At 40.2% G+C, this 19,209-nt stretch overlaps 2 protein-coding genes across 2 annotated transcripts; one reads left to right on the forward strand and one right to left on the reverse strand.

Annotated features, from left to right (window-relative positions):
• Positions 1-1,044: 1,044 nt before the first annotated feature.
• On the forward strand, positions 1,045-7,897 carry LOC104952612 (uncharacterized). Its single transcript, XM_010779462.1, has 2 exons — positions 1,045-1,104; positions 5,661-7,897. The coding sequence occupies exon 2, from the start codon at positions 5,735-5,737 to the stop codon at positions 6,509-6,511; it is 777 nt and encodes a 258-aa protein (XP_010777764.1). The 5' UTR covers positions 1,045-1,104; positions 5,661-5,734; the 3' UTR covers positions 6,512-7,897.
• A 523-nt stretch (positions 7,898-8,420) lies between these two features.
• On the reverse strand, positions 8,421-14,165 carry il22ra2 (interleukin 22 receptor, alpha 2). The gene is made up of 5 exons (XM_010779464.1): positions 14,095-14,165; positions 12,467-12,587; positions 12,166-12,347; positions 11,398-11,540; positions 8,421-8,486 (listed from the first exon to the last, which is right to left on the reverse strand). Exons 1-5 carry the CDS (start codon positions 14,156-14,158, stop codon positions 8,421-8,423), a joined length of 576 nt encoding a protein of 191 aa, XP_010777766.1. The 5' UTR covers positions 14,159-14,165.
• Positions 14,166-19,209: the final 5,044 nt, after the last annotated feature.

The following is a 19,209-nucleotide window of genomic DNA, read 5'->3' on the forward strand; positions in this document are numbered from 1 at the left end:
GGCAGAGGCAGAGAGTTCAAATATAACCCGGTGTGGGCATTTATTAAATCATGGGCACATGATTGACAGCCTCAATATGACTGTCCTCCCTGAACACAGTCAGCAGCCACAAGGATCTCACACACACAAAAAGGAAAAACCGAGCCCAAATACACACAGACTAATCAAACCAACAACACATAGGTGAGGGGGGAGGAGACAACACAGGGCACCAGGTGAACACTATCAGCAGCAACAGACAAAATGGGAGAGGGAACACTTTTCAAACAGGAAACAGAGACAGACAGCCCATTCCCAAACCGCCCCCTACTACACCCTACCCCTACACCCTACCCCTCCGTTTGCGCGTTCATGTGTGTATTTTATTATAAAGTTGTGTATATTTACAGACTGTTGCAAAAACTAAGAAGCTTATAAAAATCAGGTTTAAAACTAAAAGAGCTTTACAAAAAAGTAACCCAATATAAGATGTTTGGAGTTTTATTTGAGTTATTAATTTACATTTTGTAGTCTTCAAAATGACCATGTACTTTTGTAAACATTAACATATCTGTATCAAAGTCAAGTCAAAGTCAACTTTATTGTCAATCTTCCAATTTGTGTGTACAGACAGAGAGATTGAAATATACCGTTTCCCACAATCCCGAATATAGAAACAAATGTATAAGAAATGGGATTGGATTGCTGTCAAAAGATAATATAGCCTATTAAATGGACCTGACATAAAATGTTATAAATGATACTTTAACAAACACATCTAAATGTTTTTGATTAGGTATGGCTACAGTTTTCAAAACTATGTTTTTGTAAACATTATGGGATTTATATCAAAAGATAACTTACTAAATGGACCTGCAAACATAAAATGGCCCATAAAGATCGACAATGAAGGGATGCCCTTTTTGTTTCAGGTCTTTTATGGTAAGACCACACATAAGTTCGTCTGCAGTTCTTGAGACTGAACTTAATGTGCACTTGATGTGAGTTACAGCTTCCTCTGTGGAACACTTCCCCCATCATGACGTCAGCTGGATGTGATCTTTCCTCCCCATCCCAGCCCCAAACTGACGCATTCACATATCAGCTCTTCAGCAGCAACTTGAGGTGAGTTACACCCCAGCAATCTGGAACCCTTTCTAACTAGTACTGTACTAGCATTGGTGATCATTTCCTGTACTTTAACAGCTTACATGTTCCCTGCAGTTGGACCGTAAAAGAAACAGAGAGCCAAGCATTGCTGTATATTCTCATATTACTTTACAGAGCTTTTACATTCCTGTGTCTGAGAGTTATGTAATAGAAACATTCCCGCATCTGTTGTGATGAAAAGGTGTCAAATGTTTCACTGAGAAACACTGCAGCTGCTTATGATGCTGGATTGACCGTTAAATCCCACTGTGAACTTCTGAATGTTTACCTTGTGAGAATAAATGATAGATGTCTTACAGGGCAAACATTTTTCTTTATCCAAATATTTGAGGCTTGAGTCACTTCATGTTCAAGTGAGTGAATAGCTCTTTCAGATATGTGCTCAGACATTCATGGTAATCTCTGTGGGTGGAAAGTATTGTAAAGCCAGGAGGACACAACCACTTTCTGAGTAACCAAGCTGTGGCCATCTGAAAGTAAATCTTCACACATTTCCACGAAGCTGGGCAGAGCTACGTGGTTGTGACAGTCAAACTGAGCTTTTATCAATAAGTGTTTTATAACGCTGGTAAAACATCTTCCTCCTCTACTGCTTTTCCCTTTGTTCTCAGCATCAATATGCATAACAGAAATATAATTTTCATATTTATAAAAAAACAAACATTCAACTAGCTTGCCTCTTATGGCGTCTAAAAAGTTTTTTGTAAGTTTGAGTGCATTAGCCCTGGATATCTTCAGTATGGAGAGGCCATGGTTATTTAAATCATTTGTTTTTACAAAAACCTTATCGCTAGAATACCTCAGCATTTGGGCAATATGCTTTCTTACCGAGATGATAAGGCACTGAACAAAAAAAATGTGGTGCAAAATTCCAGTGAAAACGTTATAGTTAATTTCCCTCACATTTGAGAAAAAGATTTAACCTTGTTTTGTGTAACTTTTAGAAATATGTTCTATAGGTCAAAATAATAAATAAAAGATGTCAATTGTCAAATCTAAATGTCAAAATCTAAATCTAAAGTTAACAAAACATCCAAATAGGAAAAAAAGTTAATTTTCTATATTTTTGTCCTGTGCAGATTAAATATAAGATGTAAAAAGTGATATTTAGAGGTGCTAGTGAAGTGATTTTGCTTCGTGGTTTGCTTATATAATTTAGTACTACCATGTATCTCTTGTCATCCATCTTTCAGCAAGAAATGAATGAGGTTTGTTTCCCAAAATGTAGCCTGAAAGTGACTCATATAAAGTCTCCCAACAGCAAACCATGTTGTTTGTCCATGACCTCTAAAAGAACACTTTTTCAGAGTTGAAAAATAAATCTGTCATGATATGGCAAAGGTTTGAAAATTATTATTTTTTGCCAGGCAACCTCTGTCAGTGTGGCTTCAAAAATAAACTGTTCAGGTTCGGGAACGGTCGTGGTCAAGCTTTACAAAACAACATTGTCTCGCGGTCTTTGCTCCCGTCATAATTACTACGGCTGCTAGAGGGATTTGTCAGTTCAGACTTTTGTTGTTTTTTGGACACTGAAATCAAGGAAGCTGTGGCTTTTCTTCGAAGGAGATTCTTAACTATTCCTGTATGTTCATCTCAAAGGGATAATCCACCCGTTTTGTAGCTCATGAGAATCCAAAGCCTTTTGTCTGCACACTTGAAAGGTGACTCTTCAAAGTTTGTGACTTGCTTTGTCGCTGAGCATGGCAGCTGTGGTCAGTTTGGGTTTGCATCAGTTGCGATTGATTCAAGTGGTGAGGGCAGCATTTTAGACTCATAACAACAGTTTAGAAAACTCAAACAACTACTGTAAAATAATCTAATTGTATTTAATGAGAAAATACATTTTTGAAGGAAGCAATTTAAGCTTTACTGAAGGACTGCTGATATTTTTACATGTTTAGAGATTAAGCCATCAAAGTGTAGTTTACAACTTCCCCAGCCTGTCTGAGGCTCTAAGCCCTAAGCCAATACATAAAGACACACAGGTCGAAATAAATGGGTTTAGTGATGAGAAATACGTTGTTAAAATAAATGCATTTGATGACAGCAGTGTTATTGACATGTGGGTGAACCTGTGCTTAAAGGTGCAACTTATCATACTCTGCATTTGTTTTGTTAAAAAAACGTAAAGCAACGGCCGATTTGAGCAAATGTTACTCAAACATAATTAAATATTGCAGTTGTATTTGATTTGGTAATTTAGAAATGTGTTAGGCACCAAAAGAGTCTTGATGTTTTTGTAGGGTTAGTTAACAAATTCAGAGCATCATAAGATGTACCTTTAAGCACATCTTTATACCTAATGTCAATAACACTGTGGTCATCAAATGTATTTAGTTGAATAGCTTATTTTTCATGCCTAAACACATTCAGTATGTTATTTACTGTGAGATATTTTTTATAAGCAAGCACAATCTGAAAAGTAAAGAATCCTAAAAGTCTCTGGCCTGCTGTGGTCAGTAAGTAAAAACTGATGCAGCCAAACACTGTTCAGACCCTCCAAACTGTGTCTCCAAATATATCAGTGTGACATGTGCGTAAAAATGATGCACAAGCCTTTTTATGGAATTGTGCAGCCATAAAAATCTTAAAGCACATACTAATACTGTCAGACATTGCGAAATAAGAATATTTGTACAAGATTAAAGGCATAAAAGGGGGATAAGAAACAGGATGTTAAATGTACTGTAGATAATTCACTTCTGTTTTAAAGTCACATGAGGCAGGAAGGAAGAATGTGGTGGTCAACTCTGCCCTGGCTTCAAAACCAGGCAGAGTCGTGTTCGTGGCCCAGACCTTTGTGAAAGCCAAGATTTCTAAACAATGTTTTCCCTGGAATCTCAAAGCAATCTTCATAGTTATAATTTTCTAAATGTGTGTGTATGTGGGAAATTCAATGAGGGCTCCAAGTGCCAAGTGTGTGTGTGCCTGTGTGTGTGTGTGTGTGTGTGTGTGTGTGTGTGTGTGTGTGTGTGTGTGTGTGTGTGTGTGTGTGTGTGTGTGTGTGTGTGTGTGTGTGTGTGTGTGTGTGTGTGTGTGTGTGTGTGTGTGTGTGTGTGTGTGTGTGTGTGTGTGTGTGTGTGTGCGTGTGTCAGATAGCTGATCCAAACCAGCTGTCAGTGTGTCCACATCCCCTCTCTTCATGTCTTGGTAAGGCCATACTTAGTGGATGAGAGACACAGGGGAGCGACCTCGGAGCATTTCACTCAGCTATCCAATAACATGAATCTCCCGTATGAAAGTTGACCTGTGCTGAAAGAGTCCTGAGTTTGTTTATAAGACCCAAGCATTTAGATTTTTATATAAACATTTCTCTCACTAATGCTGATTTTGAACAGCAGTTGAACTTTGGCCACAAAAATGTCAGGATTATTATCTTATGTCGAGGTAACTTTATTTTGTGTTGATGAAATGAAAGTTCACACCAGCACCCCGGGGTTGTTGTAAATCATTAACCGGAGTAATAGAATCGGACATGGGGAGGACCGATGTGTTAACAAAAGATTAAAATACAACATAAATAATACTGCTGGAATGCAGTAAAAAAATATTCAAATCTTTCACTTGAAGGTGGGGTAGGTCATTTTGGAGAAACCAGCTCGAGTGCGCTAGAATTTTCAAATACACAGCCGGAAAAAATCTGCCACTTCCTTACAGAGCCCCTCCTCCAACACACACGAACGCGCACATGACCAATGAGGGCACGAGCTAAGTTTGTGCACAGATGGACACAGATGACATTTTTTAATGGATTTTTTGTCAAAGCACTTAAGATATTCATTGCTATCGGGATGTTAAGAGCATTCCATTGAATATAACAAAAAGTGTATCTTGAGCCAGTTTCTCAAACTTACCTACCCCACCTTTAAAGGGGCCCTATTCTGCTCTCTTTCAGGTTAAAATTGGTATTTGTGACATGTTTCCATGCTGCTCTTTTCACCCTGAGACCAGAACCAGAACCAGAACCAGAGCCCAGTCTGCTCTGATTGGTTAGCCGGCCAGCTCTATTGTGATGAGTAAACTGCTTAAAGATGTTCCATCCCTTAGCCTATTTTGTACAATTTGTTGGAGCGCTAGCCAATAGAAGCGCTGGTGTTATATAGTGATGTCACTATGTCATGGAAGTAAACAAAGGAGTCCAATGGAGGCGCTTCAGGCGGGGGGGGGAAGTGTATAGGAGAGAAACTCCCATCGGAAGCAACTTTGAGATTGTAGCCTTTGTAGACCATTACATGCAGACACCTATACAACACTGGAGGAGAGGGAAAACCCCAAAAGCATAATTTGTTCCCTTTAATATACAGTATATAGTGCAGTGTTTCCCTTACCATTGTCTTGGAGGGGCGCTGCGTTGTGAGATTAGTGTTTTTGACCCTAAAAAAATAATATATATCCCAACCCCCCCAGCTCAGGCAGCACCCCCCCAAAGCAGTAAACCTAGGGGAAACACTGCAGTGTGTAAAGTGTTGTTTAGTACTTCCCTGATATTGATTGTGTTCTCTTTTCTATAGGCTCAGGTGTGTTTCTGAAGACACACCCCCCCCACATGAGTCAACATGCTGCCTGAGACCCTCCTGCAGCAGTGATGGCGGCCCTCAGCCCCCCCGCCCCTCTCCTCTGGGTGCTGCTGTGTGTGTCGGTGGCTCTGCAGCGCTCTGACCTGCGCCTGGCCTATGTGACCCACAACAGCTTCTTCTACTACTCCTGCAGCCAGCTCCCGCAGCCCTGCAGCCTGTCGTCCCTCACAGACTGCAGATGCAAGGACATCCAGTCGTACTCCACCCCTGTTTTCGGAGCAAGACGTTTAACAGTTTGGTTCACGTCGCCGCTAAACACGGCACGTCTGCTCAACAACTCTGAGGTGAGGCACCTAACTCTCATCCACTGTGGATCCAGAGAGACACCTTCTTCTTCCCTGGAGGGACATTTTTCTGTGCAGCACCTGGAGAGACTGACCATGGTGAACATGGCAGAGAGGCCTGTTTATCAAAGTCCAGATGCAAACAGATTTAGAACCTCAAACAGTGACCCAGACAGGGATAATGGAGCTCACTTTGACTCAAATAGATACAACAGGGAAGAAGACACAAACATGGAAATGGTTGAGGACCTGCAGAGAGATTCCTTTGATTTTTCCCCATCCCAGATCCAGGACATCTTCCTGGGCAGGGAGCTGGGAGCAGCGTTTCATGAACAGGCCCGACTGGGGGTCATCCACAGCTCCGTGCTGGAGTGGGGGGCGGAGGCCAAAGCCTACACTGTCCAAACACATATAGACAATGACGGCATGCTGCCCTTTCAGGACCTCCACCTGCCGAAATTACCAGAGACCTCTGTCATATATGTCAGCTTTGTGTACTGATACTGAGTAACTTAGAACAACAGAGGGAAGAGGATCCAGTGTTCAGGACCTGCAAACAATCTCTGTCTTGCTCAGCAGGGGTCCTGTTTCAGAAACTATCCTCTTTCTTAAGGAGAATCTAAAGTAGGTTTTTTCCCAATTTCTTTTCCCTTGCTTACCAAACATTCTAACCAATGGCCACCAATCTTTCCTCACATGGCCGGGCTAAACTACTTTGTATTTATCATTGTCACATACGATAACATACATTGACAAATACAAAGATTGAGCAAAAACAGCAATGGACATTCAAATTTGAGATAGATAATTACGTATAAAGGGAAAGTTTCTTAGTCGTGGTACCGAAATAAGGAGAGATTATTCAATATTTTGATGAATAAATAAGGAGGCTCTTGAAATACAAACTCCCTAAGTTACTTAGGGACATTCACTAAGAACCTTAGAAAACGACATACGATTTTATTGTCAAATAGCTTTAATTGTATTTTTCCCAAGCGACCTGGAAAGAATGCACAGCTGTTTATCAGCATGATAGAAGAAGATATGTTAACTAATGAGAGACCCTCTGAGGGAGCAGAATATCAACCCCCTCCAGCTGACGAGTCCTTTGTTTCTAAATACTGAAATGAGATAATGGTGTAATCCCTAATACGAAATGATAGTGACAATCTGGCGGCTTTGAACGTGTTGAGCATTTATTTTCCTCTTGTTTTTCCTCTCCACCAAAAAGAGAAATGAGAACTTCCATCAAGGAATTCATCCAACAAAACGTCTGAATCCAGACTGAATGAAAAGCTGCTGGCTGTTCTTTCTTCGGTTCAGGAAGCCATGTTTATCAGATGAGAAAAACAGGAGGGTTTAGTATTTAAGAGGGAGGACATTCCACACATTTGGACACAGAATGAATTCTTCGCAGCTCTGCTTTTTTCATTTTCTCCAGCTGATACTGACCTCTGGTCCCTGTGTAACAGCACAGATATCTCCTCTGGGACATTGAAGTTTGTTTTGAAATGCATGCAGCTTTAAACCACAAGATGGCAGCAGATACATCTCAGTAAAAGAGGAAGAAGCAAACTGAAGTGTTGAGGAAGGACTGAGATAATATACATAAATATGACAGCAGGAGATAAAACATGTTTTTCTTCTTTTTGTTCTTAAGGTATTCAACTGTTTTAAAAATCCAGTAAACATTAAATTCAACAAATGTGTCATGAAGCATTTCAGCACTTTAAAAGCTTTTGATGAATGACATACATTGTTGCGAGATACATTGTTCGGAGTAAATGAAGTGTGGCATGATATTTATTGGTTTACAAAAGTGAAATTAACAATGTTATCGCTTGCACTTGTTTACAAAAAAAACAAAAATAAATGATTAACTCATGACTTGTAAATCAATTATTAATATTGTCCAAAACCTGGTCTGTCCAAATCAAATGAACTCCACCATCAGACACGTGAGGAGGGAATTGTTGCAAAAATATGCAATATATGTCCATATGTGTACATGATACACAGTGGCACATCTAATATTATACATATAAACCATTTGTTGATTTCAGAGTTTCATAAAGAAATGCTTTAAGGTCTGTCGTCTGTGTCACATTTTAAAGGTGTGACCAATCTAAAGCTATACACAAATAAAATGTTGTTGCTTTTACATTGTACATTTAAATATACTCATTACGAGGTACAGCTGCATTGGTCATTAAAAAAAGACGTGTGTGTCTTTGTTTTCATTTGTTAATTTGATAATGATTGCAGTCCTGTTTAAAGACGCTGCATGCTGTGTGTGTGTGTGTGTGTGTGTGTGTGTGTGTGTGTGTGTGTGTGTGTGTGTGTGTGTGTGTGTATGCTGACACCTGCTAGAGAGCTGCTTATTTGCATGATAAACGTGCAGCCCATCTTGTTAAGCGCCCTGAATGTAAACTGATGTCGCCTGTTGATCCTGCACCTGAGAGGTCAGCCCCGCCCCCTACAAACACCGGGGCAATTACCGGAGAAATCCCCGGATGAGTTGTTGAGGCAGCCTCGCCTTACGGAAATCCAACCTAAAGGGTTGGGGAGAAACTGTGACCTTCACTTGGGATAATGTGAAGACAAACTACCAGTGGTGTAAAAAGTACTGGTACTTTAGTACACTTATCAGAGTACGTTATTTGAGTATTTACTTTTGTTGCTGTTCTTCTACCCAGCCCATCCGCATAATAAGTATTTTTACTTAAAGTACATTTATATGCTAGTAACCTACTTTTGTACTTTTACTTGAGTAACATTTTGAATGCAGGACTTTTACTTTATTATTCCTAAAATCTACTTCTACGTTTACAAGATCTGATTACTAAAAAATCAAATCAATTACGTTCAGTCTGATATTCTAAATGCGTAATATGTGTGTCTAAAAGGTGGACAGGCGGGGACTAAACCGGATTGATTTTAGGTCCCTCCTTTAACCACGCTGCCACCGTCTCCTCACCGGCAGTTTAGCAGTAAAACATTTTTATAATCAGACGTTATTGTTCGCCGCCTCCTTGTGGGAGATGCGCCCATGTTCATTTTTTAAAAGGGCAAATCAGCCATAATTCAGTTTATAAACTGCAGCGCGCAGGGGAGAAATGCCTGGATGAATATTCATTAGAGACCGCCTGAACTGCCACGCTCGGTGATTCATTGGGCATATGTAAATATCACTCACTTTAATTGCCCCTAAACTGACTCAACATAATGTTGTCATTAGCAAATTATTACTTATTTGTGATACTAATGGTACGGTATGGCGCGTAGTGCTGAAGCCCCACATATATGATTGCAATTACAGCTCTTTTATTCACCACTGATGGATCTGTGTGTGTCTGTGTGCGTGTGTCTGTGTGTGTGTGTGTGTGTGTGTGTGTGTGTGTGTGTGGCTAAGGTGCCAACAACTCGTTTCTCAGACACATGCACGGAAGACTTCACTCGACCCAGTCATTAGAGACACACACACACACACACACACACACACACACACACACACACACACACACACACACACACACACACACACACACACACACACACAAACAGAACTCAGGACAGTTTTATGGACAAGTTAATGTGTTCTTTATGTATCATCTGGACTGATTTAGAATTAAAAAGGAAATAATTTCTCCTCTCAACATCTTAAACCTTAATGTAGTTCCTTATTTACTATAATAATTAGATCATAATAACTGGTTAAATAAAAACAATACAAATAAAGTTAACTGAATGGTTATAATAGACAGTGTGGCTAAACCTTGAGATACTCATATGAAATACAATTCCAAGTTATTTTGTGTATATGGACTATACCATCTGAAAAATATGCATTAAATTGGACGTGTGCTCAACATGTTTTTGTTTTATAAATGATCATGTATAAAACGACATATTTGAAACTATGATTAAAAGTGCAGTTCAATTCAATTTAACTAGAATCTGCATAAAAAACCCTAGTGAATGAAAGATATTTCAAAGAGGAACAACAACATTTATGTATGCACAAAGTACGATGTGATTGTTTGTTATTTGCAATAATGTTGATAATGTCTTCATTTAATAAAACAAATAATCTAAAAAAGGAGTTATATTTTCCCAGATGGACAGATTGAGACTGATGCGAAATGACCACATACAAACACAAAGTGGGTGTTTACTATAAGTCAGTGGGGAAGAAAAGTTAACCAAAATGCAGGTACACAATATTAAATACTCTGCTGTCCCAAAAGGTTTGTTTTTGTTTTAGATGTCCTCAAATCTCCCCTAAAAAGTGACTCAATTTATGTTAATCTGAAGAAAAATGATCGGGGATTAAAGATACTTTGTGGATTTACTATTGCGAGATTTATTAATTCATACACACAAAAAAACAAAGTTTAGTTCAGAAAAACAAAGCCTGGCATCAGATTCTTGACATTTACCTAAATCCTCTGACTCCAAACTCCTCCATGACTCACCCTGAAACCCGAGGCTGTCGTATTTTTTTAAATGACCTATTGTTGTATATTTTAAAAGAAAAATCCCTGCCTGTTTGTCACAGTCTGCACAACACGACACGGTGTGGAGTTGTTTTATAGAGGCAGCAGCAGTTTGAAACAACAACCATGACAAAACAGGCCAACAAAACAGAGGGAGAGAGAGAGAAGGACAGGCAGGGACAAATAATGATGTGTATGCGTCTGTGTGTGCGCGTGTGTTTGTATGTGTGTGCGTCTGTGTGCGTGTGTTTGTATGTGTGTTTGTGTGTGCGCGTGTGTTTGTATGTGTGTGCGTCTGTGTGTGTGTGTGTGTGTGTGTGTGTGTGTGTGTGTGTGTGTGTGTGTGTGTGTGTGTGTGTGCATCTGTGAGAGACTGTGAGGGAGCTAATAAAGTAATGTGATGGATGATCTCCTTTCTCCCAGAGGGACCAGCACCATGTAAATTGGCCCACACAATGCATTATGGATAAGGCAGTTGAGATTATAGCTTGTTAATGTGTCCCTCCCTCGTACCCTCCCTCTCCTCTCTCACTCTCTCACTCTCTCCCTCTGCTTCGGCTCAGGCAGTGACATGGTCACCTCATTGTCGGGGCGCGTGGGTCTTTTAGGTGCAGATGGAGAGGGAGAGGAGCTGTGCCAGGTTTACTGGAGTAAATTTGTGTATCTGTGTGTGTAAACTTATATTACTGACATGGCGGGGACCAAAGTATGTTTACACAGTCACATCACGATGACTGACCTCCCTTATGGGGACCGTCTTTTTGTCCCCACATGGTTAACTTTTAAGATTTGTGTTTCGGTGACCGTTTTGGTTACAAAAACAGTGAGTGTGTGTGTGTGTGTGTGTGTGTGTGTGTGTGTGTGTGTGTGTGTGTGTGTGTGTGTGTGTACCTCTTCTCCACTGCTGTGTATGAGGTAGATCTTGTATTGCAGGCTGTTGTGCATCTTCCTGACGAGCAGCCTGGGGGGCTTCACACGGACCACAATGCCTTGCACCGTGCGGTTCAGCCTCAATAAAGGAGAGCTGATTTTGGCTGCAGATACAATAGAATAAATCTTGTTTAGTTTAATATATTTTTACATAATGTTGAAACACAGATTCAAAGTGATAAAAGAGAGACAGATTACAAAAAGACATGAAAGAAGAGATCATTTTTCAAGTTGGTTTTGCATTTCTGACCTCCTATTACCGGTCATGGTGTACTTCATTCACATTTGAGACAGACTGTTTCGAACAGGACTTCAATTTGCAGGATGCGGGGTTATATACCAGGCAACATCATAGATTTGTCAAACGTATTCTTCATTTAAAAATAATAAGATTGAATTTCTCCAGAAAAAAAGGGCAACAAAAATACCGTTGCACTGAGCAAGAGACGGGGACCGGAAACAATGGATAGTATAATAAAGTCAAAATACATATTATTTAGCAAATCATAATCAGAGGTATGTAAATGTAATTTCTAATATCTGAACACCTAATATCTTATTCTCAAATCTTTACTATAACCTCTCCCTGAGTAAAATATTTGAAACACATTTCCTCTCCTGGAAATAAAACATGAGCTACTTATATTATCATTTTCAGTTTGGTGAAGCCAGAGGACAAAGAAGAAGAAGAGGATGATGACGATGAAGAGGAAAACATGAAACACTCACTGTCCGACCGCGGGCTGAACCTCGGGGAGAGCGTCCAGGCTGATTTGCTGGCGGGCGGAGAGGAGGCGTGCACTCTGGCGTAATACCACTCTCTGAGGTCAGAGGTCAGGGCGCTGAGGTCACACTGAGGCTTCTGGATCCTCTGACAGCCGTCAACGTCCAACCAATCAAACTCTCCATAACTGAGGAGGAGCAGAGAGAGGATCCTGTTCAGCACGGATCATGTGTGTGCGTGTGTGTGTGTGTGTGTGTGTGTGTGTGTGTGTGTGTGTGTGTGTGTGTGTGTGTGTGTGTGTCTCACATCTTCCACTGAACGGAGTACTGCAGAGAGCTGCTGTTGCCGGGCGGAGTCCAGTGCAGAACGTGTTTGTAGTCCACAGAGTCGAACCTCACCTCGGTGGGTTTGGAGAGCGTCTCTGGAGCTGAGGGCGTAATGGATTACATTATGGTTTATTAGGACATAAGAGCATCAAGTGCATGAATATAAAAGGAGGTAATTGGTTTGTTATTAAAGAAAAGCTCCTATGTTAACTACAAATATAACAGGACAGAAGAACACAGAGAAAATACAAAAACAAGAAATGAAGTAAAATACGAGGGAAAAGTGTATGACAGTTGAAACTCCAAATCGAAAAAAAACAAATGAGGTGCAGCCAAACAATTTAGCTCCCAAAACTGCTCTGAAATTATACAGAACATTTATTATTTTGTGTTACAAAAGAAATTTTCTGAGCCCTTGAGTGACTCTTTAAAAAAATGTATCAGCAAGATGTTTTTCACCTTTTAGAAAAACGGACTTTGATCCTGGTCATTTGTCTCATAGCTAAAATGTCCAACTAACAAACAAGTTAAATATGTTATTGGGGAATTCAACTGTATGTCCACATTAATACTGAAGTTACCTCTTGTGTTTTATTTCACACTGGGATAATTCGTGTTTCAAAGAAAATAATTGTCCTTGCAAATTATTTCTAAGAATTCAGTCATCCGTCTGGTATGAAGCAGGCTTTTGTTTTTCCTTAGAAAGACTTTCACAAAAACTTCTACCTCATGATGCGCTTCATTGTTCCTGAAATGCTGAGGCTTTTTTGTTATTAAACCTGGCCTGAAATGTAATTCCTCGAAATCTCAGAGTTCATTTCACACTCACATGTCATTCGCTCCTGAGCAAGAAGCAACACACGTCACATTTATTTTCCTAATCCAAACAAATATATTTCCTTTTTTGTTGCTTACTGGTAATAAATAACAAATTCAAATCGTTACTGATGTCTGAAAATGATTTAGAGACACTCGGTATCTGACACCATTTCACTTAATTGAACCCTTATTATTTCCCTTTAAATGTTGCCTTTTATTACATTTTATTCAAGTGCGTTTAATCTAGTATTAGTGAGCTATTATTGGTTGGTTTATTTTAATTAAAGAGCAATACATTTGAAGTTACACTCATCACTGTGAATTAAAAAATGTTAACCGCGATCTGAGATAGAATCTGGCTGCTACTTAGAAATTATTAGACTGCCAAGGCACACNTAAAGAGCAATACATTTGAAGTTACACTCATCACTGTGAATTAAAAAATGTTAACCGCGATCTGAGATAGAATCTGGCTGCTACTTAGAAATTATTTATCTAATATACTATATTCCAATAACTTGAAAATAGACTCTTATTGCACTATTTCACTTTTTTTCTTTTTGTATTTACTGTTTACTTGGACTATTTTTTTCTGTGTATCTTTTTTATTGTGTTGCACTGTTGGAGGAGCCTGTGACCTAAGATTTTCATCGTCATAACTACACTGTAGCTATGTACGTATAACCAATAAAAGCCTTGAACCTTTATTCGATGTGACTTTGAAATAAATCTAGCCAGACAATAACAATCCTTATGTCATAAATCACATACAAATAAATGATATCTCACCGCGAGCGGCGCTGCAGACTCCCAGGTGCCCCAGCAGCACGGCTCCCAGCAGCAGACGGCTCATGGTGGTGAGGTTGGAGGACGACAGACACAATGCTGCTGAACTGATGCTGCAGAAAACACGCAGACCTTTAATGTCCCGTCAACTTCCCCCTTTTTAAATTCCATGATGACCTTTGTGACTCTACAGTGTTACATGTTTTGATACAGAAGTACATGTTTGTGAATTACGTGAGTGGTTTCCTTACAAAACACTGAACTATTCAATTCAAATTCAATTCAAAACCTTTATTTATCCAGGTGAAATCCCATTGAGGTCAATGATCTCTTTTTTCAAGGGAGACCTGCAGCAGTAGGTTCCACATGAAGACATAAAAACATAAACAACAGAACAACAAAAGGACATCATACACCAACATTTACAGGGATTACATCACTTAACATTTGTTAAGTGATGTAATCCCTGTAAATGTTGGTGTATGATGTCCTTTTGTTGTTCTGTTGTTTATGTTTTTATGTCTTCATGTGGAACCTACTGCTGCAGGTNAGACACACACACTCACTCTCTCTCTCTCCAGCCAACACACACACACACACACACACACACACACACACACACACACACACACACACACACACACACACACACACACACACACACACACACACACACACACACGAAAACATCAGATCCACTAAGCTGGCCTTGCTTAGTAGATTGTCTGAATAAGAGAATAAGACGCAGCGAGCCGGGAACACGCTACGTGATTTAAACCCCCATTATAACCCATTTCAAGGAGAAGAGAATCTGCCCTGCTTTTTCAGCAAAGAGGGTCAAAACACGTGTCTGGTGCTGAAACTGTTAGTTCATTAATTGATTAATCAGTCGACAGATCAGTTGGTATAAGTCAGATTTTCTCAGATATTTTCCAGCTTCTAAAATGTGAGATTGATTGAGTTTTATGTGATGCAGAGACAGAAAACAAGCTATTTGAAGACATGTTTGGGGTTTTTCTGACATTTCACAGATGGGTAATTATTCACAGATTAATCAGTAATAAGAAAAAAAAATTGCAATTTTAATATGCAATGGATCAAGCATTTAATTATCTTTATTCCTGTTGGATTCACCAACAAATTACTGATGCAGGTTAGTCACACGTGAGAAAAGTCGAACAACTGGTAAATGCTGCATCTTTGCTTGAATATCCCCATGTAAGAACATTCAAAGTCATCAGGTTTCAGTGCCCTACAGATTATTAAAGTAAACAAAGATTTACTGAGCAGCAGTAAAACATCCCAGTGTATCAGAGCAGCTGTTTGTGTGAGCTGAGTGTGTGCAGGTGTTGAGCTCTCAGTGGGATCATTCAGCCATTTTCCTGCTGGTTCCCGTACACTTGTTTATTAGACGCTTTAAGGACCATACAGCTGCTTTTGAATGCTGTTGACCAGTTAGGCACAGATTGCTTAATGTTGTACATCCCTGCTGACCATTTACCAGAGCTTGCCAAAAAATGTTCTCTTCACTTCACCTTTAAACTATCAATGATGCAACTGCAAACTTACTTGAGAGGCAGTCAGTAAACATGATTCCCCATTTTTTTCAGTCACATGTCAGTACCTCAGGTCGGAGAGTTGCCTGGTAAACAAAACAGTTGTGATTGAAGTGATCGTTTCATGTACAGTATCCTTTTTCACGATGCCAATGTTCTCTTTTTTAGCTAAATATTTAATTGTTAAATTGACTCAGATTAATGTACCGTAAGAAGGTGAATGTCGGAGAGGGACTGGATTATAGAAAACAAGTGTAGGTTGCTGCTAAATTGCTTATAAATTAGGCCTCTTCATATATAAGAGAGAAATAATGTGCTGTTTCTCATTAATAACTTATGAAGGCTCACGTTTTTATTGGTGGGATCGTTTACGACCAAGCTTAAATTATAAAAAGTCCCCCCAAAAAAGAGACAATCATTTTATTTTTGTTGGACAAATGTGCCGGGGAACATCTGCCCTGGGATGCCCTGACACACACCCTGCATCCAACAGAAGCACACACTCCTGCTAGTTAGCGACAGCCCGGCTAGCCACAAAGCTACAGTAGCATTTCCTCTAGACCAGCTCCTCGGGTCCTGCTTCAACAGATGGCCCAACTGGTCCCTTGACAGGCCTGCAAGGAGGGGGGAGAGTGGGATGATGGGAGAGTTAAAGGGGGATGGAGGGAGGATGGGGGAGTTAAAGGGGGATGGAGGGAGGTTGCGGGGGGTTGGCACCCTCTTAGGAAGGACTGGGGGGGGGGAGGATGTGGGAGGTGAGGGGGGAGGTGGAAGACATATGTCCACAGCCCTGGCCCCTGACGACCGACTGGTCTCTGCTGGATGCTGACACACACACACACCACACACACACACACACACCACACACACACCACACACACACACACACACACACAACACACACACACACACACACACACACACACACACACACACACACACACACACACACACACACACACACACACACAGGCACCACACAGAGAGCATCACACACACACACACTCACTGTTTTTGTAACCAAAACGGTCACCGAATACACAAATCCTTAAAAGTTAACCATGTGGGGACAAAAGAACGGTCCCCATAAGGGGAGTCAGTCATCGTGATGTGACTGTGTAAACCCATACTTTGGTTCCCGCCATGTCAGTAATATAAGTTTACACACACGATACACAAATTTACTCCAGTAAACCTGGCCAGCTGCTCCTCTCCCTCTCATCTGCACACTAAAGACCCACGCGCCCCGACAATGAGGTGGACCATGTCACCTGCCTGAGCCGAAGCAGAGGAAGAGAGTGATGAGAGTGAGAGAAGGAGAGGGAGGGTNCTAGATATCATATGGAAGCTGAGAGTCCACATATTCTATTAGTATACGTTTCATCACTGTGCGATCAAAACTCACTCTTAACCCTGTGTTCTAGTATGATAAATAAAAGAACATTGTACCTTGAAAATCAATGCATTCTAATAGCGGGTCCATTTGACCCGTTGGCGGTTTAGGTATACAGCGACCCCTGGCGGTTCAAGTGTTAAAGAACTTGAAATGATTCTCTGTTCCCTTTTTATCTCTATTCCTCCACCCCCCTGTTTTAATCTCACTTTCAACACTTTCTATTAATGTTCCCTTCGTCCCTATGTCTGCCATTTGATTGGTATTCCATTCTGCTATCTCTCTTCCTGTTGGCCTTGGATGATGGTCGTGAAGAAGATGATGATGATTGCAAAATGCTCGGTGGTCAATTGACAGGTTCTCTCCATCCACTAAATTACTGCTCTAATCAATGAAATAATTGCAATGCTAAGCATGACATGAAAACAGCATCAAGGGATGATGCTTTATGATGTTTACGTGATGGATGGAGAAAATATTGGATGAGCAAATGGAAAGAGCACTGCAAGATGGTCTGAAGACGAAGATAGGATAATGTAGAACTGGAAAAAATAGGAATTGGATTGATGGGTGGATGATGGGTAGAAGGAGACAATCAAATACAGTATAAAAGCAGATGTGGATATAGACAGTGATGGAGGGACAGAAGAGTCGATGGATGGACTAACCGATATTAGGAAACGAACAAATGGGGAATGGAAGTATTAATGGATGAGTGTATGGACGTATGAATGGATAGATGACCGTGGGAGGAGCGGAGTAATGTGTTGACGAGAAAACAGGATTGGTAAGACGATGAGAGAGGTGATGGATGGATCGATGGAAAGAAAAAATGTAATTAAATGAAACAAAAGTCGATAGAAGAACAAAGTTGTGTGAACTGAGTTTGGAGAGTTGGGGTCATGGCATGGATTAAAGACGACATACAATGCTCATCTTCAAGGTCATATTTGCATTCTGTGCCTCTACTGTGACATGTTTGATGTTCAATGTTTTCTGATTGGTTAGCTGGCCCGCTCTGTTGCAATTGGTTAACTGCTTAGAGATGACCCTGCCCTTAACCTATCACGTAATATTTTGACGGGACGGGACGGGACGGGGGGGGGTTGAGTGTTTGGGAGAGAACAGGGAACACAGGGATTTTAGACCATTTACATGCACCAAACCTATATAGCACACTACAGGAAAGGGAAAACCCCAAAAGCATTACAGGACCCCATTAAGAGATAATAAAGGGTTACTAAAAGTAGAGAACAATTGATCGACACGTATGTTTGTTTTACACTTCACGTGCGGTCGTTTTATCATGCAAGATTTTGTTCTATTCTAGATAGTCTTTTTTTGTATTTGTTATGCATTTGTTGTACGTACCACATTTTTCTTCACCGGGATTATGAAAATGTTGTTTTACATCTTGTATCTCTCTCTAATTGTAGATAGAACATATGGTTCAAGAAAAACACTAGCGTAACTCTGTGAAGATGTATAACAGCAAATGTGTGCCGTTGCACAAATCACTCAAGCGTTGTTTTGCATTCTGCTTCATCATGCCTTGATGTGTATCAGCAAATGGCAAAGAAACCTGTGTGGCCAGTTATTTACATCACTGTTAATCAGCGTACATATGGCCATTTTTCTTGGCCAGTTGGTTTTAAGAGCCTATATGATGCAGAGTAGGTGTCTATTATTGTGATTTGTCTTTTTCTGTTTTTCTTTCTCTCCGTTTCCTGGGCAGATAAAACATGGGCTCAGCAGGTATAACATTGATTCAGCTGGTAAACAGAGGAGATGAGAGGAGGAACGGATGAAGTGAGAGGGAAGAGTGAACACTGACGTTTGCAAATTAAGCGGAAGTCAAGAATGGATGCTCGAATACCTGATAATGAGTTTAGGAAAGGACAGGAACAAAACGGAAAAGGCACAGAAAAAGCAGAACATGTGAGTATGGCAGAGAAAAATTATTCAAACTAAATGGTGAAAAGAATATTAGAAAAACTCTTATTGGTGGGGCTGGATTTACCAAAAGTAGGAAAGGCTGAACAAATACAATTAAATAAATGGCCAGAAATTGGGCTTGTGGCCAATCAGCCATAGTAGCATTACAATAAAAATGATTATATATATATTATATATTAATAAAATTAACATTTCGATTCAAACAAAAAAGTA

This window comes from Notothenia coriiceps, unplaced genomic scaffold, assembly GCF_000735185.1.
Source record: "Notothenia coriiceps isolate Sejong01 unplaced genomic scaffold, NC01 NC01_scaffold00020219, whole genome shotgun sequence".
Classification (NCBI taxonomy): domain Eukaryota; kingdom Metazoa; phylum Chordata; class Actinopteri; order Perciformes; family Nototheniidae; genus Notothenia; species Notothenia coriiceps.